Source organism: Heterodontus francisci, chromosome 38 (genome assembly GCF_036365525.1).
Source record: "Heterodontus francisci isolate sHetFra1 chromosome 38, sHetFra1.hap1, whole genome shotgun sequence".
In the NCBI taxonomy this organism is placed as follows: Eukaryota; Metazoa; Chordata; class Chondrichthyes; order Heterodontiformes; family Heterodontidae; genus Heterodontus; species Heterodontus francisci.
In genome coordinates, this window is record NC_090408.1 from 18419678 (window position 1) to 18442966 (window position 23289).

General features: G+C 42.8%; 1 protein-coding gene across 7 annotated transcripts in view; it reads left to right on the forward strand.

Moving 5' to 3' along the window:
- The window catches only part of LOC137352407 (multiple C2 and transmembrane domain-containing protein 2-like), a 455261-nt gene that overhangs the window by 417227 nt on the left and 14745 nt on the right, over nucleotides 1-23289 (forward strand). For all 7 annotated transcript variants that reach the window (XM_068017773.1, XM_068017767.1, XM_068017766.1 and 4 more), the window contains 2 exons: nucleotides 3885-3994; nucleotides 14083-14180. In XM_068017773.1, coding sequence (XP_067873874.1) covers nucleotides 3885-3994; nucleotides 14083-14180 — 208 coding nt within the window. The remainder of the gene's footprint in view (nucleotides 1-3884; nucleotides 3995-14082; nucleotides 14181-23289) is intronic.

A 23289-nucleotide genomic window follows, 5' to 3' on the forward strand; every position in this document is an offset into this window, starting at 1 on the left:
GACTACACTTCAGAAATATTTAATTGGCTGTAAAGCGCTTTGGGAAGTCTGAGGTCATGAAAGGTCCTATAGAAATGCAAGTCTTTCCTTTCTATTTTGTGAAAATTAAGATTTCAGTTTTCAATGCATCTGAATTCCATTCCTTTTGATCCTGAAATCCAAAATGGCCCAAAAGCTCATCTTGACCTCGAGTTGGGACCAGATTGCTAAATAAATCATAACACTATAGGTGAACCCATTAACCTGTATGTTCCCACACCATAATCATTCGAACTTTATTAGGTGCATGGGCCCTTTAAATATAGATGAATACCTTAACTTATAACTGTGCTACAAAGGAATAGAGCTCACTTGTTGAGCAGCTCAATCGGATCATATTATTTCAATAAACTATCTACTAATAGGCTTGTGCACACATCAAAACTCATCAGAAAATGATAGAGTGGTATATTGTCTCAAGAATTTAATCTGATCTGACAACATTCTTGAGTTTGCACATCATTATTGTGTTTTACGTTATGCCTATATTAATCCTGGAATGCATTATTGAGCAGTAATTAATTATTGTTTACTTTATTGACAAATAGAAAGGAGTCTGCGTTCTCATAACGATAATGTATTTAGTACATTCTCCTTAGCTCTGTCCCAGGTGCATTGTCGTGTACCTCGCAAGGGTGATAATGAGGATGTGAGCATGTTATCTGATGTATTTCCCTGGGGTCGCTGGGATTTCAAACAGAAGAAATTAGTATTATGATTCTTTCATTGGAAAATGCATATATTAATGTGAAATGATTAAAGTTTGATTACGCCATGTCACTCTGGGTTTTTAATTAATAAAATTCCAGTTTTATGTGAAATAGGTGAGTTTTTTCAGGCCATTTTCATTCCGTTCATTATACAAAAAAGGATTAATTCTACATCAACATGCGAGCCACATTCTGGATTGTGGTTCCAGTTACACTTCGATAAAAATCAGCTCGGTTGGAAAGTGTTTGTTTTCAAGCAGCTGTTGGAACATGAAAGATTGAACGGAACAAGATTACACAATGTTCAGAGGATGCAGAAAGATCCAAGTTGGAAGACTAGTTGTGATAATCAGGAGAAAAAGAGATCTTTCAGTAATCTACTCTGTTAGTGAACCAAATTGCGTTCTTTCAGTGATGCCTATATTCATTCTACAGTTTTACAGATAGATAATACAGAGTGTTTGACTTGCAGCCTAGCAGATATCAACAAGATATCAACGGAGAGCAATATTTCTGTTCTTGAATTAGGCTGACACTCCAGTGCAATGCTGAGGGAGTGCTGCACTGTCAGAGTTGCTGACATTCAGATGAAATGGTAAACCGAGGCCCCTGAGGTGAGTGTAAAAAGATCCCATAGCACTATTTCAAAGAAGAACCTGGGAGTTATTCCCTGTGTCCTGAATAGTGTATTTACCCCTCAACCAACATCACGAAAACAGATTTTCTGGTCGTCACCTCATTGCTGTTTGTGGGACCTTGATGTGTGCAGATTATTTCCTTATTTCCTACATTACAACTGTGGCTGCATTTGAAAGAAGCTTCATTGACTGTAGAGCACGTTGTAATATTCTGAGGTTGTGAAGAGTGTGAAATAAATGCAAGTCTTTCCGTCCTTTCTTTCTCTCATTCTCCCCTTCTCTCTCTCTCTCTCTCTCTCTCTCTCTCTCTCTCTCTCTCTATATATATATATATATATATATATATATAGATAGATCTGTCTTTCTTGATTCTTTCTTTATTCCTTAACTATTTGGGCTAGTGTTTTATTTTTCTAATAAAAAAAATTAATGAGTCTGCAAAATTATGCTAAGCAACGTCCAACAATATATTTAGTATTTTGATACTACAAGTTTTTCCTGCAGTTTCCACAGGTTTCTCAGTCCTAATCTGTACAAGTTTTGCTGAATTTAAAGGTCTTTGCTGCTGTGTTTTGCTACACTGCTGGTCCTTGCCAATAATGGGCAGTAAAGGCCTTTACACGAATGAAAAGGCTGGTGACATTTTGAAAGGGACTTACTGCTGATTGCTGGAAGCATTTACCTACTTCAGGCAGCAGACCCTTTTTAATATGCAACCCAGGGTCCAGTCGGGACTGGCTAATGTCTAACCCATGGGGACATTCCCACCGTTTCCACGGGCGATGGACCCCAAGAGGCCCAGCAGAGTTAAGTATGGGATTATTTTTGTCAGGCCCAGAGGTGCAGGAGCGCTCATGTGTGCTCCACAGAAGTAATCTGGGCCATTTCCGCAGTGGGATCCTCTGCACCTACCTGGCTGATGGCTGGAGCAGGCTGATGTTAGCAGGCCTTGATCCAGCAAGGACCCGTTAGGTGCCCCGCAGCCCACCAGCTCAATGGCAGTGAGGCTGGGTGCCTCAAAGTCACGGCTGCCTCTTCAGGCACTCCCTGCTATCAGTCGCAATCAGCCGCATGAACGACATGGATCTGGGGCACTGTCTGCACTCCGCCTCTTCCAGCCTGGACCAGGTGCGTCAGTGTTTCTTTCTTCCACTTCGGCTGCTGGCGTGCAACCAGAAAGGGAACATTGCAGAAGATGTACTCTTGCGTTAGGTGTAGTGAAATCTCGCGCACAGTGGCCCTGATGTTTCCTGTAGCTGGATTAGTGGTAGTGTGGGGTGGTGAGGAAGTGGTTGATGCTCTCGGGTGGCGGAGAAGTGTTCCAATTTCCAATCCAAGGGGGGTGGGGGTGGGGCAAACAGCCTCATTATAATATTTAAATGGGCAACTCGTCTCCTGGGAGCAGGTTGGTTGCCTGTCTCCTCCCCCCCCCCCCCCCCCCCCCCCCCCGACCTCTCTTCTGTTAAAATTGGAAGTCAGGGTCTGGTTTGAGATTTTAAAAAGTTTTAACATCCCATCTGATCTAAACCCACCAGTTTATTTGGGGTTAAAATTGCCCCCAATGTTTCCAGTTGGATTTTTCTCCAAATACTGAAAAGTCTTTTGCTACATATAACTAAAGTACACCAGACCCCTGGAATCTACTTCCTGACCCTCCCTGTCCCAGACTTGGAGCGAGAGAGGGGCCGACCCCACAGATTTCCTCCTCTCCCCAATATTTCACTAATGATAGCATTACCCTATACACTAGTTGCTGATGCAGTCTACTCCATTTACTGCAAAGCTGCTTCCTTGGCATGAAATTCCTGCTTTTTACGTAATTCAAATAACTGAAGACCTCAAAAAAGACTTTGAATTGTCAGGTGTAGAAGGCATTCCGATGCTTTAACCTAGAATTTCTTACAAATATAATGCAGGGAAAAACTGTTGTAAAAACAAGACTATACTTAGCATTTTATGCTCCCTGTGTCAAAATAAATAAGCACGCAGTGGGAAATGGAGGCCAGCAGTATCAATAGCTATAGCGCTAATTAGCAACAGCAGCAAGTAAAAACATTGTAATTTTAGTATGAAATCCTGTAAGGCTGATGCTTAGGGTCTGAATTACATCTTTATAGGCTGCTCCTTGGAGTGTTCCTTTAATGGAAATATACTCAATCCTTGTCATAATACTTACAAATCAATAATTATGCAAAGTAAATTGTGTTCATTTGGGAAAGTGGCAGAATAGATGCAGTGTTGGAAAGGTTTTTGCAATCCCCTTAGACTCTTGGCTTTATCATTTACTGCATTGTTTTGATTCTTCCCTTAAATGCATGCTTTTTTTTAAAAGTGATGTATCCAGTTACATAATTGCACTTGTTATTTGTTGGAGTCGAAGGAAAGAGTAACTTGAGAGTAAATATCTTGGATTTCAAAACACTATGCAAAGATCACATTGCCGTGAGTTGCAATTTTAATTTTAGTTTCCTTTTCCCTTTTTGTTTGAAACTTGTAGCACCTTCAACTGGTCGGTCCCTTTCCTTTCCAAACTTGCCTGCACTGCACTCGCTGTCAGCACAGTCGTGTTGTACTTTGCCTCACTGAGGTATCTTCTGCTGATTTGGGGTAAGAATATTTTTCTCATTGTTTGTAATTATGCAGCGGTGGCCGACGTAATGAACGGCTTGCGAGCATGTTAAATGCTGAAGCCTCAGACTGAGATGGTTAAATGATGTACATTAAATGGTTATGTTGTAGCTATATTTACACTGCAGTTAGCACTAGTACTGTGTTTGGGCAGTCTCGCACCAGTTACTTGTGGGCATTGGCATAGTGCAAAACTACCTTTTTATTTATCCGTGGGATGTGGGCATCATTGGCAGGCCCAACAGGTAGTGAGCTGCCTTCTTGAACCATTCAGTACACTTGGTATAGGTACACGCACAGTGCTGTTAGGGAGGGAGTTCAAGGATTTTGACCCAGTGACAGTGAAGGAACAGCGATATAGTTCCAAGTCAGGATGGTGTGTGACTTGGAATGGAATTTGCATGTAGTGGTGTTCCCATGCACCTACTGCCCTTGTTTTTTGGCTGTAGAGATTTCAGGTTTGGAAAATGACGTCAAAGATGCCTTGGTGAGTTGCTGCAGTGCATCTTTTAGATGGTACACACTGCTGCCACTGTGCCCCGGCGGTGGAGGGAGTGAATCTTTAAGGTGGTGGATGGGGTGCCAGTCAAGTGGGCTACTTTGTCCTGGATGGTGTTGAGCTTCTTGATTTTTGTTGGAGCTGTACTCATCCAGGTAATTGGAGAGTGTTCCTGACTTGATGCTGCAGGCTACGGGGAGTCAGGTGGTGAGCTACTTGTTGCAGAATTCCTAGTCTCTGACCTGCTCTTGAGGCACAGTATGTATATAGCTGCTCCAGTTAAGTTTCTTGTCAATGGTGACCCTCCGCAGGATGTTGATGGTGGTGGATTTGGCAATGGTAATGCCATTGAATGCCAATAGGAAATGGTTAGATTCTCTCTTGTTGGAGATGATCATTGCTTAGCACTTGTGTGGAACAAATGTCACTTGCCAATTATCAGCCCAAGTCTGAATGTTGTCCAGGTCTTGGTGCGTGCGGGCATGGACTGCTTCAATATCTGAGGTGTTGTGAATGGAATTGAATACAATGCAATGATTAGCAAACATTCCCACTTTTAACATTATGATGGAGGGAAGGTCATTGATGAAGCAGTTGAAGATGGTTGGGCCAAGGATACGGCCTTGAGGAACTCCTGCAGTGATGTCCTGGGGCTGAGATAATTGGCTTCTAACAACCACAACCATCTTCCTTTGTGCTAGGTACGAGTTCAGTCAATGGAGAATTTTATCCCCAATTCTCATTGACTTCAATTTTACTAGGGTTGCTTGGCTCAAACAGTGGTATGGGAAGAAGGGGGTTTGATTCTTGGGGCACTGGCATCAGTACTTAGAGAAGAGGAAGCTATTCCATTGGGATGGGTTTCACTTGAACCGGGCTGGGACTAGTATCCTGGCCAATCGCATAACTAGGGCTGTGGACAGGGTTTTAAACAAACAGAGTGGGGGGAGAGTTTGGGTAAAGACAAATTTAGAAATCCAAAGAGAGAGAGCAGGGCATCGGAGCAGGATAGTGATGTGGATAAATGCCAACAGAATGGGACAGGAAGGGTCAGAGAGTTTAACAAAAATTGTACATAGGCAAATAAGATCATTGCAGGGAACAGAGGTAAAAACATGAAATTAAAGTTCCTTTATCTGAATGCACAAAGCATCTGTAATAAGATAGATGAACTAGTGGCACAAATAGTGGTAAATGATCTAGATCTAATTGCCATTACCGAGACATGGTTACAAGGAGATCAAGGTAGGGAAATGAATATTTCAGGGTTTACAATGTTTTAGAGAGTCGGACAGAATGGCAAAGGAGGAGGGGTAGTCCTGATAGTAAAGGATGACATAAGGATATTCATATGAAGGAATAAGGCCTCAGAATATCATGAAGTAGAATCAGTTTGGGTGGAAATTGGGAATAGTAGGAGTCAGAAAACACTGGTAGGAGTAGTTTATAGGCCCCCTAACGGTAGTTATATTATTGGACAGAACATTAAACATGAAATTATTGGAGCGTGTAAAAAAGGGTAATGTATTAAGTGTGGGGGACTTTAATCTACATATGGACTGGGACAATCAAATTGACAATAGTGGTCAGAAGTTGAGTTTGTAGAATGTTTTCGTGACAGCTTCTTGGAGCAATACGTTTTCGAACAGACTAGGGATAAAGCTATCTTAGATCTCATATTGTGTAATGAAGCCAGGCTAATAAGCAATGTTGTAGTAAAAGTTCCACTGGGAAACAGTGATTATAATACCATTGAATTTCATGTTAAGTTTGAAAGTGACACATTTCAATCACAAACAAGAATCTTAAAGCCAATTCCGAAGATATGAGGGGAGAACTGGCGGTAAATGAACAGTGGAAACATTTAAAGAAACAATTCAAAGGGTTCAGCAAAAGTACATTCCGTTCAAAACCAAAAACTCACCCAGAAAGACCCATTCGTGGCTCACTCATGAAGTTAGGAGAGTATTAGACTAAAAGAAGAGGTTTACAATGTTGCAAAAAATAGTAGCAAGTCAGAGGATTGGGAGTGTTTTAGAAACCAGCAAAGGGCCACCAAAAAGTTGATAAAAAGGGAAAAAATAGAATGAAAGTAAACTAGCCAGCAATATAAAAACAGGTTGTAAGAGCTTTTATAAGTACATAAAAAGGAAGAGAGTAGCTAAAGTAGATGTTGGTCCCTTAGAGGCAGAGATAGGAGAAATCATCATGGGGAATGGCAGAGGCAATGAACAAATATTTTCTGTCTGTCTTCACAGTAGAAGACACAAGTTCTGGACCAGAAATGGGCAGTAACCTAGGGGCTAAAAAGAGTCAGGAAATTAAGGAAATTGATATCAGCTGAGAAAAAGTATTGAAGAAACTCGAGGGACTAAAATCTGACAAGTCCCCAGGACCAGATGGCCTACATCCTAGGATTCTAAAAGAGATAGCTGCAGAGACAGTGGATGCGCTGGCTATGATTTTCCAGAATTCCTTAGATTCAGGAATGGTCCTGTCAGATTGGAAGTTGGCAAATGTTACGCCGCTTTTCAAGAAAGGAGGTAGAGAGAAAACAGGAAACTACAGGCCAGTTAGTCTAACATCAGTCATTGGGAAGATGCTGGAAACTATTATGAAAGAAATCTTAACATTGCACTTGGAAAAGCATAGCAAGATTAGAACAACTCAGTATGGTTTTACTAAAGGGAGATTCTGTTTGACAAATTTATTAGAGTTTTTTGAGAATGTAACTAGTAGGGTAGATAAAGGGGAACTAGTAGATGTAGTATACCTGGATTTCCAAAAGGCATTCGATAAGGTGCCACGTAAAAGAATAATAGGCAAGATAAGGGCTCATGACGTTGAGGGTAACATATTAATGTGGATGGAGGATTGGTTAACATATAGCAAGCAGACCGTGGGCATAAATGGGACATTTTCATGTTGGCAGGCATGAATAGTGGGATGCCACAAGGATCAGTGCTGGGGCCTCAGCTATTTACACTCGATATTAATGACTTGAATGAAGAGACAGAGAGTAATGTATCTAAGTTTGCTAATGATACAAAGCTCGGTGGAAAGGTAAGCTGTAGGGAGGATGAAGAGAAGCTGCAAAGGGATATAGTCAGGTTAAGTGAGTGGGCAGCAAGATGGCAAATGGAGTGTAATGTAGGGAAGTGTGAAGTTGTAAAAATAGAAAAGCAGAAGTTTTTAAAAGGTGTGAAACTGCTAAGTGTTGATGTTCAGAGAGACTTGGGGGTACTCGTACAAGGAACGCACAAAGTTAATATGCAGGTGCAGCAGTCCATTAGGAAGGCAAATTGCATGTTGGCCTTTATTACAAGGGGATTGGAGTACAGGAATAAAGAAGTCTTACTAAAATTGTACAGGGCTTTGGTGAGACCACACCTGGAATACTGTGTGCAGTTTTGGTCTCCGCATTTAAGAAAGGATATACTTGCACTGGAGGCGGTGGAGGGAAAATTTGCTAAATTGGTCCCTGGGATGAGGGGGTTGTCTTCTGATGAGAGGCTGAGTAAATTGGGCCTATATTCTCCTGGAGTTTAGAAGAATGAAAGGTGATTTAATTGAGACATACAAGATTCTGAAAGGGCTGGATAGGGTAGAAGCTGAGAGATTGTTTCCACTGGTCAGGGAATCTAGAAGGCGGGAGCACAGTCTCAGGATAAGGAGCCGATCATTCAGGACTGAGATGAGGAGAAATTACTTCACTCAAAGGGTTGTGAATCTTTGGAATTCTCTACCCCAGAGGGTTGTGGATGCTCCATAATTGACTACATTTAAGGCTGGGATAGATAGATTTTTGGTCTCGCAGGGAATTGAGGGATATGGGGAGTGGACAGGAAATTGGAATTGAAGCCCAAGATCAGCCATGATCGTATTGAATGGCGGAGCAGGCTCGATGGGCCATATGGTCTACTTCTGCTCCTGTTTCTTGTGTTCTTGTATTCCACACTCGTCAAATACTATTTTCATGTCAAGGACAGTCACTCACTTCACTTCTGGAATTCAGATTTCTTTTGCCATGTTTGGACTAGGCTTGTAATGAGATCTGAAGCCAAGTGGTTATGGCAGAACCTAAACTGAGCATCGATGAGAAGGTTATTGGTGGTTAAGTGCCGCTTGATAGCACTGCCACTAACACTTTCCATCATTTTGCTGATGATTGAGTGTGCACTGATGGGGCGGAAATTGGCCGGATTGGATTTATCCTTTTTTTTGTGAACAGGACATAGCCCGACAATTTTTGCCTTGGTCGGGTAAATGTCAATGTTATTGTAGCTAGGGGCGTGGCTAGTTCCGGAGCACAAGCCTTCAGCACTGCAGCTGGGATGCTGTCAGGGCCTATAGCCTCTGCTGTATGCTCAGCCATTTCTTGATATCACATGGAGTCAATGGAATTGACTGTGGAGTGGCACCTGTGATGCTGCGGACCTCAGGAAGAGGCCAAGATAGATCAACTACTTGACACATCTGGCTGAAGATGTTTGCAAACACGCCAGTCTTGTCTTTTGCACTCATCTGCTGGGCTCTGCTATCATTGAGGATGGAGAAGTTTATGAAGTCTCCTCCTCCCGTTAGTAGTTTAATTTTCCACTACCATTTAACTTGATGTTAGTTGTCAATCTCACTCAGATAACAGGAGATCGGGAGGTGGCCATTTATCCCCTCAAACCTGTTCTGCCATTCAGTTAGATCATGGCTGATGTGTATCTTAACCTGCCTAGTTACATAACCCTTAATAACCTTGCCTTGCAAAAATTAATCAATCTCAATTTTGAATTTTTTAATTGATGCCCCAGTCTCAACAGCTTTTTGAGGGTTAGTATTCCAGAATTCCACTAGCCTTTGCGTGAAGAAGTGCTTCCTGACATTACCCCTAAACAACCTAGCTCTAATGTTAAGGTTATGCCCCTTGTTGTAACCAACATTGCTACTGAACCAGCTGCCAAGGTGCTGTCCATAGTTGGCATGGGTTAACTTGCTTTCTGATGTCTCTGCCCAATTCCTGCCAACAGCCAAGCTATGCGCTGGGACTCTCAAGGTGAGGAATTACACTGGGGAACTGGCAGTATGCCGCTCAGTGACATGGCAGGTTATTTTACCACCATGTATCCATGGGCTGCCTGAACCAACCTCATTATTAAAGACCAATTATTCAAGTAAATTAGAAACTGATGACTCTCCGTCTTCTGAGATTGGGCCTTATTTCATAGGCATGGCAAACTCTTGACCTCGTTCTGGAATTGTGGCTGGTGTGGGAAGTACAAGACTGGCACTGTTATTGAGATTGAGGCTGAGGCACATTAAAGGGGCAGACTATAGAGAGCCGTACTCTGCACCCAACCACACTTTAGTGGATCTGAGAGTCCGCTAACCCCTCCGATAACACCCTTGCAGAACTTTAAAATTCTCACGCTAAAAATGTTTCAAAAAGTCACCAGTTACTTTCAGTCAGAATACCTATAGCATCTTTTGATGAAAATAATGGTGCTGCATGATAACCAGATTTATTGTGTCTGTGATTTTTGTTTTTGGTGTTATTTTTTGACAAAATTAAATAAAATCTTAGTCTGACATCTTTAAAGACTGTCTGCTGCAATGTTCTTGTTTCAAAGTATTTTCCCTTTTTGAATAAGTTTTCAAATGATGTGAAAGCTTTCCCAGTGACACCGATTGGCAAACCAATGTTTATTCAAAAACAACAAAGCAGAATTATTTGATATATATGTGTGCATGTTACATTAGACACATACACACACAATCATACATGCATTATCCTTTTTCCTTGTAGCATCCTTAGAAATAAAAATTTCTGTGACCGCAGTTCAAATCATAAAGAATTAACAGCACAGAAGTCGGACGACAGGTCCATGCCAGTGTTATATTCCACACGAGCCTCCTCCCACCCTTCATCTAACCCCATAATTGATTGGCACCCCATCCACCAGCTTCAACTTTCACTCCCTCCACCACCGACGCACAGTGGCAGCAGTGTGTACTATCTACAAGATGCACTGCAGCAACTCACCAAGGCTCTTTCGACAGCACCTTCCAAACCCGTGACCTCTTCCACCTAGAAGGACAAGGGCAGCAGATGCTTGGGAACACCACCACCTGCAGTGTTCCCCTCCAAGCCACACGCCATCCTGAGTTGGAACTATATCGCCGTTCCTCCATTGTAACTGGGTCAAAATCCTGGAATTCCCTACTACCTTCTCAAGGGCAATTAGGGATGGGCAATAAAGGCTGGCCTAGCCAGCAACACCCATATCCCTTGAAAGAATAAAAAAAATCCTTCTATACCTTTCTCCCTTATGTGTTTCTTTAGCTACCCCATAAATGCATCTGCTATTTGTCTCAACCACTCCTTGTGGTAGCATGTTCCACTTTCTAACCACTCTGGGTAAAGGAATTTCTCCTGAATTCCTATTGGATTTTTTTTAGTGATTATCATATTTATGGCCCCTAGTTCTGTTCTTGCCTGAAAGTGTAAACATCTTCTCTACGTCTATATTATTAAACCCTTTCATAATTTTAGAGCTGTCTGTCAGATCACCGTAGAGAAAAGAGTCCCAGTCTGTTGAGTATTTCCTGACAGGTATATCCTCTCAGTTCTGGTATCATTCCAGTAAATCTTTTTTGCACCTTTTCCAGTGACACGCAATCCTTTTCATACTATGGAGACCAGACTATTCTAGTGAATACGCAAAAGAAAAAACATACCATTTGAAAATTGAGTCCCACAAACACACACTGCCTGTGTTATTGGCATTTTTGAATGTGTTGCTGTTGTGTAACATACTCCAGCCTATGCACGACACAATGGGCTTGATTTTTTTAAGGCGCACCGGGGCTGAGATTGGAGGCGGGCAAGTGTTAAAAATAGTTCCACTGGCCTGTGTGCTGGTTCCCCAGCTCCTTCTCGCCCCGGGCCAGTCTTCCAGAAGCGGGATGGGGGAGTGTGGCAGGGCTACCTGCCCGCAAGCAGGGGTAGCTGATTAAGATTGTTAACGGCCACTTAAGGCCAATTGAAGGAGGCCGACTGGGATTTTCCTGTCACCCTCCAGGTTTCCGCAGGCAGCGGGGGCCAGTTTAAGTGCCTGTAGATGGCCTCCTGGAAGCAGACTGGGGTGGGGTGAGCGCCAACACTCCAGGTAGGCCGAGAGGCCCTCCCTGCCTGCCTGGGTACTGCAGCAGCTGGAGAGCACCCTGTAGAAGGAGAAAGATTCCTCCTCCCACTATACCACCCCCACCCCCCCCAACTCAGTGATGGCCCGGCTGCAAAAGCCATCTTTAATTTTGAAGCACCCTCTCCCTTATATACCTTTCATTGCATCTTGCTGCTGCCTTCAAGCTGGAAGGCTTCTGATTGGCCTTCCAGCTACGAGAGTCTGCCGAGCTCACACTCTGGTCATTAATTGGCCACCCTGGGGAAAATTGCAATGAGTGACATTTTCCCACACAGTGTGGGCTTCTGACCCACATTTCCACTTGACGGCAGAGTTCAGGAACCCACGGGGAAAATCCTGCCCCATGTTATATACCAAACTGTGCAAAAATGAAGTGATGATTTCTCATTGTCCAACTTAAACAATAATATAGTTTCATTGCAGCAACAACTTGCATTTATAATAGCACTTAATGTAGTAAAATGTCCCAAGATGCTTCACAGGGGTGTAATGCCACCATGCCAAAGAAGGAACTATTCGGATGGGTGACCAAAGGTTTGGCCAAAAAAGGGAGCTAAGGAGGCAGAGAGGTTTAGGGAGGGAATTCCAGAGCTTAGGGCCTAGATGGCAGAAGGTACAGTGGAGCAAATGGAGTGGGAGATTCGTAAGAGGCCAGAGTTAGAGGAATGCAAGATCTCAGAGGGTTCTATGGCAGGCACAACTCACAGGGACTGTGAGACTGAGACCATGGAGGGATTTGAACACATTTGAGGATATTAAATTTGAGGTGTTGTAAGACCGGGAACCAATGTAGATCAATGAGCACAAGGGTGGTGAGTGCTGAAGCAGACTATAAAACATCTCTCAAATCATTATGACCTTCCATTAAAATGAGGAACAGTTTGGGTTTCCCATTAGGAATTCCGGTTGTTGCCTAGGACGACCACACTGATACAGCCCCTTTTGTAATTAAGGGTGACCTAATCTGGATAGTAATTTTGTTTGCGAAGATATTATTACTGCGTAGTATTTTTATCAGACTGTGAAATTTGCACATAAATAGAGCCTAACTAGTCCCTAGCCCAGTCAGTCAAAAGCAAGTGCTCTCAGTTAATATGGTAGCAAGTTCTTCATTACTTTGAAGCAAGTGATGTTGGGAAACACTCCAATTTTGAATCTACCACTGCAGTCTGATGCAGTCATTGAGAAAGTCTTTAGATTGTTACCGCACACAGAATGCAGTGAAATTTGATCTTGCATTTCTCGTGAATGTTATACTGCACTAAATGTTGTGCACATAGGGAAAGCAGTTCAGCTGTGATCACTTTATTCTCACACACACACACTGAGATGGGCAGGCTCATTGCAGTAGTGAGCTTACAAAAAAAAACAAAGGGACACTGTCACACTGGAAGTCTGAACTTTAGCACATACCTTATTTAAAACTTTGAGACAGATGGACTTTTAATCTGTCAACAGATTAATAAAGTAATGTGACAAGGTGAAGCAATTGTTAATGTCGAAAACCTGAATTCATTGGCACATATTTATATACAGCTGAAAATGAAAGCTTATCCCACAAAGTCCTCTATATCCCCCGAACATGCCTGAAATAAACTCTAGGCCCATTAACAATCAGGGCTATTGAGGTTTGTGGAAAACAAGCAGCTTTCTATCCAGGCACTCATTGCAATGTAGGTATACTTGAGAAATTCTAAAACACAATTAAGTATATTGCAAGTGCACATACACTTTGATATATGTGTTGATATTTTTATGCTGCAATGTAAATAACCGTTATGCCTCCCCTAGCTTCATCATCTGTAACTTGCTTTCAGCCAGATGAGGCTCAGTGGGGCCTGGTTACCTATTTGCTGTTTGGGCAACTGATTTTTCAGCTTGTCAAGACTCGCTCGGAGTCTAAAGTATTAATATTTAAGGTTGATCAACAGAAGTTTATTTTATGGAAATAAAAAGTCTCTTGCACTGTTTACGTGTGAAGGCAGCAGGACTGAACATGCTGTGGTCAGGAGGAGCCTGAAGCCCACTGGAGTATTGTGGAGTGGCTCAGTGCATTTCATGGAAACGTACTGTTAATAAACTTCCATTTGAAATGCAGAGACCAAACACTAATCTTATCTTATGGGAGAGGTGAGGACTCTCCTGCTGTTGCTTTTGTAATGGATTTTGCAATTGAAGAAAATGAGATTTTATATAAAGAGGGTATTTGTTAATGAACCCAGATGACAAAACAGAGAGTGGTAATAAGGTTGAGACATGAATGCTGGAACGCATGTGTGACTGCCGCTTTGTAATTGTTTTCTCACTAATTTTCACTTGCAAAACTGTTCCTTCTGTCTCAATGTTTTTTTTAAATTAAATTCTGTTGACAGGCATACACAAATTCACTAAGAAGCTAAGAAATCCATACGCCATCGATAATAATGAGCTGCTTAACTTCCTCTCCAGAATTCCATCAGACGTCCAGAAGGTGGGAGATTTTTTTTCTAATGTTCTTTCTTGGGATGTGTGTGTCCTTGGCAAGGCCAGTATTTATTGCCGATCCCTATGTCCTTAACTGAGGGACTTATTAGGCCACTTCAGAGAGAAGTTAAAAGTTAACCAGGTTCATGTGGGACTGAAGATAGGTCAGAGTGGGAAAGATGGCAGGTTTCCTTCCCTAAAGGACATTAGTGGACCTGTTGAAGTTTACAACAATCCAACAGCTTCAAGATTTTTGTTTAACTGAATTGAAATTCTCAAACTATCTTGGTGAAATTTGAACCTGGATTACTAGTCCCCTAACAGAACCACTTCACTACTGTGCTCTATGGCATATTCATTTCTTTGTTTTCAGACTTGAAGTAAATGTGGCTGCCTTGTTTTCCCCATCCTTTTTTTATTTTATACCATGCCTGGGTTTTAGAGGATGACGTAGTTGGCAATAATGTCACACAGCGGGTAACTTTATTTTATTTTTGTTTTATTCATTCATGGGATGTGGGCGACGCTGGCCAGGCCAGCATTTATTGCCCATCCCTAATTGCCCTTGAGAAGGTGGTGGTGAGCTGCCTTCTTGAACCGCTGCAATCCATTTGGGGTAGGTATACCCACAGTCCTGTTGGGGTCAAAGACCAGAATGCTAAGCAGTAACTTGTTTGATGAGCACGATTTCCATTGGGGTTTTGACAAAGAATCAATGGCCGTTGGTCGATATCGTCTATTACTGCATGGCGTTGCACACAACTCCTTAGAAACGTTAAACCTTTTGCAATATCTCCTTCAAATGCTGCAAGTTGTTGATAATCTTCAGTTGTCATCAGAGAAACCAAGTCACACCTTTTGGTTAACTACAAGCAGAAGTACTTTCAGCCAGAGATCATCTATATGGGGTAGTCTCCCACTGGGAAGTGAGAGCAGTGGCACCAGTACGAAGCAGACGGTACAAGGTCAAGTTTTAATAGTTGAAACAATGTCTGCAAGGAACTGATTTTCCTGGTATTAAAAGTCATACTGGTGGTGAGAGGCCCACAAGCACTATTCCTCGAGTTGACTAAGTGCCTTGTGGAGCCCTGCCTTCACAACAGAGTGCAAGTGTGGCAGTCTGATAGGCCCAAAACTGCATTCTTCAGTGCAGTATAAACATGACAGTATTGTTGTTCCCCACCTCTCCTCTCTAATCCTGTTCTCTTTTTCTTTATCTTTCCTATTTCTCTCACTCTCTTTACTATCATCTTTTTCCTCTGACACTTTTTTTTTGTCACTATCCTTTTCTCTCTCCATCCCTTTGCCTTCTACTTTTTTTTTGTTAATTTTGATTCTTCCCTTTTTATTTTCTATTTCTATCCCATAGCCCACTTGGCTGCAGCTGTGAGCCCTGCCCTCATGTGCTTTTTAAAAAATGGTTTCCCATGCTGGAATCTTATCCAGTTCTCTCCAGTGAATAGTGAGATTTAGTAGGAAGGCACGACCGCAGGAGGCAGAGATGTTAGGTTGGGCCTCGGTCCTGTGCGGAGTTTGAGTAGATGTTCACAAGAGCTGCAATTTGTCCAGCAGTTCATATAATAAACTGTCCCTAATTTTTGATTAATGTGAATCTGTACAGTAAACTCTCCCAAGGAAAAATAAGAAACTGAGAGCTCATGTATGTTGATTGACGACAGGGATAACTCTGCATTTTGGATTTTTACCCGTATTGCCTGAACTATTAATTGATATTTCCTGTAATGCTCAATGTGGCAATTTTGACTCAAAGTTTAATCCACCAGCTACAATCTGGAATCTAGATTGGCTGCCATAGTAATTTGGATCAGTAAATAAAGTCAGATCGCCGTGTCCAATTTCAAGCATTGCACACCATTATCACAAAATGCGCCTCTTTATAATTCCTAAGCAGCCAGACAGGGGGTCTGCTTAATAGGAATGACTGGTGGTACTGAATCCCAGAGAATATCTAGCACAAAACACAATCATGATAATCAACTTGGTACTTCATGACCAGGTGATTAACCAGCCATTGCACAATTGAGGGATGTCTAATTTGTCATGACATATATCCAATCCACCAAGGTGATAACAATACTAGACAAGCTGTTCTATAATGGGAAAACCTGTCAGTTAAATGGATACTCTAAGTGACTATCATAGAGGAGTCTAATCGAACAGTTTATATGACTCAAGGTTTGCAGTGATTGTCTGAACCCCAGCACTCTCTGGTATCTGGTACTGTTTCTGGTATTCAGAATTTTGGATTTTTCCAAGAGCGGAGCTCATTGTTTTTGATAAATTTGTGGGACTAGAGTTTGCTGGTATAGACGGCAACACACCAGTCACTTTTAAAGTCCGTGACTTTTGCCTATTACACAATGAGGCATGGTTGCAGAGACCACATATTAGGGCATTCCTTAAGAGATGGAATGTCCTACCAGAAACAGTGGTGGAAGCAGAATCCATAATTGCTTTTAAAAGGGAATAGGATAAGTATTTGAAAAAAAATGAAAAGGTATGTGGAAAGGGCAAGGGAATGGGACCAAATAGACAGTGCTTTGAGAGCCAGCATAGGCATGATGGGCCAAACGGCTTCCTTCTGTGGCATCAATTCAATGATTCTATTGTTAAACTCTTAAAGACTAACAGTGGAGTCTTTTCCTGCCCGTCAATTTCATATGTTCATATTTAAAAGGTAACATTTTCTTTTTGTGCTGTGCGCAATCCTGTTTAGAAAGAGTGGGTTTATGTTTGAAGGGAAACCCTCTCCCTCAACTGGCCACACATCAGCTATGAATTATTTGATAACAATGCAGAATTTAAAATTTGTAGCCTTTATTTTTCATCCTAACTTCAAAGATATCTTTAAAAGAAAATTAGGCTGTAAACTAAAGTGAGTTTAAATTAACAATTCACAATGCTTGTTGACTACCCCACCAAGCCTCTCTGTTAGTCTGCCTCCTGCCTTGGCTTTACTCTGACATTCCCTTCTGCTCCATATCTATACCACTGATTTAGTGGAGTCACCTCTCTGTCTCACTTCTCCAGAAAGAGATAGGATACATTTTTAGAAGATGCCATGGGAATTTGTTGGATCCTGTCTTAAGAGTTGAGTTAAATCTTTAGAGGGATCATGAATGAGTGCCAGAGAATTGTAGTGTCACCCTGACTAAACACTGCCTCCCTTCTGCTCTGCACCCCCAGCCATGCACCCCACAAGTACAGTAGTAGGAGGGTGGATTTTCCTGGGTTTAGCATTCAAATAGTGGTAAGTAGAGGAAAATTGGGCGTTAATCCTGTCCCCCATTTTTAGTCTGGGTAGAAGAGGGCACAGCAATATAAATCACCCGCAGATGAATATACACACAGATTTCCTGTAATAGCACCTGTCGTGGCATTCACAGAGGATGACAGGTGATGCCAGGTCAGAGATAGACTTTTGCAAAGAAAAATAAAACTGAAATATTCTTGGATAGTAACTGCGCTTATACGATTTTTTTCCCGGCATTTTTGTTTCACTCTACATAATTTTCACCATGTATTTCTTGGTGCGATTTTGTTTCAAATAATTTCTTTCCAAGTAAGTTTTTATTTTTGCCCTGTGATAATTCCAGTAGCGAGCTGATCTTGAATGTGTGGAATGGTCCTTGGAGTAGGTAGAGGGAGAGAGAACACAAGAATCTGACTAACATGCCCTTTGAGTTCCTAACTGGCAGGGGCAGCAATTCTCCATTTGTAGCAGTGCCATTTGCCAAAGTCCATTTATGTCATTGCTTATTCATTTAAAAAAAAATTCAAATTGATCTGGATTTTGGAAACAAAGTCACAGTGAAATAGTATAGGAACAATTCTATCCTTGTAGTAAAGTCCATGACCTGCAACACAGCTTCTTCAATTATTGAAGCCTATAGATTTTGGGTAAATTCCAGGTGTACTTTGCCTATGGCATTGTGTCCACGGTCAATTTGTTTGACAGGCTGTCAGTCAATTATTTAAGGTCTACGGACTGAAATAGAGTCGTACAAAGAATGTTCTGAAACAAGAGCTTGCATTTATGTAGTGTCTTTCATGCCTTCCAGGTGTTCCAAAATGCTTTACAGCCAATGAATTACATTTTGAAGTGTAGTCACTGCTGTGATGCAGGGAATTGCAGCAGTCAATTTGTACCAAGGTCCCAAAAGCAGCAATGAAATAAGTGACCCAATAATCTGTTTTTAAAAAAAAAAATACAGATTAAGTGCTTTTGGTCGAGGGATAAATGTTGGCCGACGTGCACAGCTCTTGACTAATAGTGCCTTGGGATCTTTTACGTCCACCTGAGAGGGCAGACATCTCACCAGAAAGATAGCACCTGCGACCATGCCGCACTCATTCAGCACTGCACCTCAGTACAGTGGCGCAGTGGTTAGCACCGCAGCCTCACAGCTCCAGCGACCCGGGTTCAGTTCTGGGTACTGCCTGTGCGGAGTTTGCAAGTTCTCCCTGTGACCGCGTGGGTTTCCACCAGGTGCTCCGGTTTCCTCCCACAGCCAAAGACTTGTAGGTTGATAGGTAAATTGGCCATTGTGAATTGCCCCTAGTATAGGTAGGTGGTAGGGAATGTGGGATTAATTAGGATTAGTATAAATGGGTGGTTGTTGGTCAGCACAGACTCGGAGGGCCGAAGGGCCTGTTTCAGTGCTGTATCTCTAAATAAAAATAAATAAAATAAAGTACTCAAAGAATGTCAGCCTAGATTATGCATTCAAGTCTCTGGACAGGGGCTTGAATCCATAAACTTCTAACTCAAAGGCAAGAGTGTTACCCCTGAGCAAAGACTGACCCTTGTTTTGAGAGACCAATAAGGAAAAATCTTGCTTGACCAACCTTACTGAATTTTTTGAGAAGTTAACAGATAGAGTAGACAATGGTAATGCAGTAGATGTCCTTTATCTGGATTTTCAAAAGGACTTCAATAAAGTGCCCCATAATAGGCTAATGAATAAGTTTAGAGAATGTGGAGTCAGGGGCAAGTGGAAGAATGGATTGCTAAAATAAAAGCAAAATACTGCTGGAAATACTCAGCAGGTCTGGCAGCATCTGTGGAGAGAGAAGCAAAGTTAACGTTTCAGACCAGTGCCCTTTCATCAGAACTGGCAAAGGTTAGAAAAGAATTAGGTTTTAAGCAAGTGAAGGGGAGGGGGATGGGGGAGAGAACAAAGGGGAAGGACAGAGGGAGATTAAATAACAAAGCTGTCCTGGGACAAAGGCAAAGTGTGTGTTAATGCTTGTGATGAAAGATAAAGCATTAGTCCAGAGAGACTGTTAATAGCGGAATAATGAGCAGCTCTGACTACATGAAAAGCAGGCACATGGTTAAAAAATAAAATATTAAAAAAGGCCAGTCATGCTCTGAAGTTATTGAACTCAATGTTCAGTCTGCAAGGCTGTAGAGTGCCTAAGCGAAAGATCAGGTGCTGCTCCTCGAGCTTGGGTTATTGTTCACCAGAACACTGGAGCAGGCCAAAGACAGAAACGTTGGCATGAGAGCAGTGGAGAGTGTTGAAATGGCCAGCGACCGGAAGCTCAGGGTCATGCTTTTGGACTAAGCGGAGGTGTTCAGCAAAGAAGTCACCCAATCTGTGTTTGGTCTCCCAAGCATTGTTAATCAAGGAAAGTATTACAGCGGCAGAAAGGACGTTTGAGGACTCGTCTACTGAGGTAGTATGGGCCGAGGTTAGAAACAGGAGAGGAGAGGTCACCCTGTTGGGAGTTTTCTATAGACCTCCGAATAGTTCCAGAGATGTAGAGGAAAGGATAGCGAAGATGATTCTCGACAGGAGCGAGAGTAACAGGGTAGTGGTTATGGGGGACTTTAACTTTCCAAATATTGACTGGAAATACTATAGTTCGAGTACTTTAGATGGGTCTGTTTTTGTCCAGTGTGTGCAGGAGGGTTTTCTGACACAGTATGTGGACAGGCCAACCAGGGGCGATGCCACATTGGATTTGGTACTGGGTAATGAACCCGGCCAGGTGTTCGATTTAGATGTAGGTGAGCACTTTGGCGATAGTGATCACAATTCGGTTAGGTTTACCTTAGCGATGGGCAGGGACAGGTATATACCGCAGGGCAAGAATTATAGCTGGGGGAAAGGAAATTATGACGCGATTAGGCAAGATTTAGGATGTGTAGGATGGGGAAGGAAACTGCAGGGGATGGGCACAAACGAAATGTGGAGCTTATTCAAAGAGCAGCTAATGCGTGTCCTTGATAAGTATGTACCTGTCAGGCAGGGAGGAAGTTGTCGAGCAAGGGAGCCATGGTTTACTCAAGAAGTTGAAGCGCTTGTCAAGAGGAAGAGGGCGGCTTATGTTAGGATGAGACGTGAAGGCTCAGTTAGGGCGCTTGAGAGTTACAAGCTAGCCAGGAAGGATCTAAAGGGAGGGCTAAGAAGAGCAAGGAGAGGACACGAGAAGTCATTGGCGGATAGGATCAAAGAAAACCCTAAGGCTTTCTATAGGTATATCAGGAATAAATGAATGATAAGAGTTAGAACAGGGCCAATCAAGGATAGTAGTGGGAAGTTGTGTGCGGAATCAGAGGAGATAGGGGAAGCGTTAAATGAATATTTTTCGTCAGTATTTACAGTAGAGAAAGAAAATGTTGCCGAGGAGAATACTGAGATTCAGGCTACTAGGCTAGATGGGATTGAGATTCACAAGGAGGAGGTGTTAGCAATTTTGGAAAGAGTGAAAATAGATAAGTCCCCTGGGCCAGATGGGATTTATCCTAGGATTCTCTGGGAAGCCAGGGAGGAGATTGCAGAGCCGTTGTTGTTGATCTTCAAGTCGTCATTGTCGACAGGAGTAGTGCCGGAGGACTGGAGGATAGCAAATGTTGTCCCCTTGTTCAAGAAGGGGAGTAGAGACAGCCCTGGTAATTATAGACCTGTGAGCCTTACTTCGGTTGTGGGTAAAATGTTGGAAAAGGTTATAAGAGACAGGATTTATAATCATCTTGAAAAGAATAAGTTCATTTGCGATAGTCAGCACGGTTTTGTGAAAGGTAGGTCGTGCCTCACAAACCTTATTGAGTTTTTCGAGAAGGTGACCAAACAGGTGGATGAGGGTAAAGCCGTGGATGTGGTGTATATGGATTTCAGTAAGGCGTTTGATAAGGTTCCCCACGGTAGGCTATTGCAGAAAATACGCAAGTATGGGGTTGAAGGTGATTTAGAGCTTTGGATCAGAAATTGGCTAGCTGAAAGAAGACAGAGGGTGGTGGTTGATGGCAAATGTTCATCCTGGAGTTTAGTTACTAGTGGTGTACCGCAAGGTTCTGTTTTGGGGCCACTGCTGTTTGTCATTTTTATAAACGACCTGGATGAGGGTGTAGAAGGGTGGGTTAGTAAATTTGCGGATGACACGAAGGTCGGTGGAGTTGTGGATAGTGTCGAAGGGTGTTGTAGGGTACAGAGGGACATAGATAGGCTGCAGAGCTGGGCTGAGAGATGGCAAATGGAGTTTAATGCGGAGAAGTGTGAGGTGATTCACTTTGGAAGGAGTAACAGCAATGCAGAGTACTGGGCTAATGGGAAGATTCTTGGTAGTGTAGATGAGCAGAGAGATCTTGGTATCCAGGTACATAAATCCCTGAAAGTTGCTACCCAGGTTAATAGGGCTGTTAAGAAGGCATATGGTGTGTTAGCCTTTATTAGTAAGGGGATCGAGTTTCAGAGCCACGGGGTCATGATGCAGCTGTACAAAACTCTGGTGAGGCCGCACCTGGAGTATTGCGTGCAGTTCTGGTCACCGCATTATAGGAAGGATGTCGAAGCTTTGGAAAGGGTGCAGAGGAGATTTACTAGGATGTTGCCTGGTATGGAAGGAAGGTCTTACGAGGAAAGGCTGAGGGACTTGGGGTTGTTTTCGTTAGAGAGAAGGAGGAGGAGAGGTGACTTAATAGAGACATACAAGATAATCAGAGGGTTAGATAGGGTGGATAGTGAGAGTCTTTTTCCTCGGATGAGGATGGCAAACACGAGGGGACATAGCTTTAAGTTGAGGGGTGAAAGATATAGGACAGATGTCAGAGGTAGTTTCTTTACGCAGAGAGTAGTAGGGGCGTGGAACGCCCTGCCTGCAACAGTAGTAGACTCGCCAACTTTAAGGGCATTTAAGTGGTCATTGGATAGACATATGGATGTAAATGGAATAGTGTAGGTCAGATGATCGGCGCAACATCGAGGGCCGAAGGGCCTGTACTGCGCTGTAATATTCTAATTCTAAAAAATTCTAAAAGGAGACTGCATTGTGAGCAGCGAATACAGTATACTAAATTGAAAGAAGTACAAGTAAATCGCTGCTTCATCTGAAAGGAGTTTTTGGAGCCTTGGATAGTGAGGAGAGAGGAGGTAAAAGGGCAGGTATTACACCTCCTGCGATTGCATGGAAAGGTGCCGTGGGAAGGGAACGAAGTGTCGGGTGTAATGGAGAAGTGGACCTGGATGTCACGGAGGGAACAATCCCTTTGGAATGTTGAGAGCGGAGGGGAAGATGCGTTTGGTGGTGGCATCACGCTGGAGGTGGCGGAAATGGCGGAGTATGATCCTCTGGATGTGGAGGCTGGTGGGGTGGAAAGTGAGGACAAGGGGAACCCTGTCACGGTTCTGGGAGGGAGGGGAAGGGGTGAGGGCAGAAGTGCGGGAAATGGGCCGGACACGGTTGAAGGCCCTGACAACCACTGTGGGGAGGAATCCTTGGTTAAGGAAAAAGGAAGACATATCAGAGGCGCTGTTGTGGAAGGTTGCATCGTCAGAGCAGATGCGTCAGAGACGGTGAAACTGGGAGAATGGAATGGAGTCCTTACAGGAGACAGGGTGTGAAGAAGTGTAGTCGAGGTAGCTGTGGGAGTCGGTGGGCTATCAAACACCTTTCCCTTTGTTCTCTCTCCACCCCACTCCCCTTCACTTGCTTAAAACCTAATTCTTTTCTCACCTTTCTCAGTTCTGATGAAAGGGCACAGACCTGGAACGTTAACTTTGCTTCTCTCTCCACAGATGCTGTCAGACCTGCTGAGTATTTCCAGCACTTTTTGTTTTTGATTCAGAATGGATTGCTAGCTGGCTTCA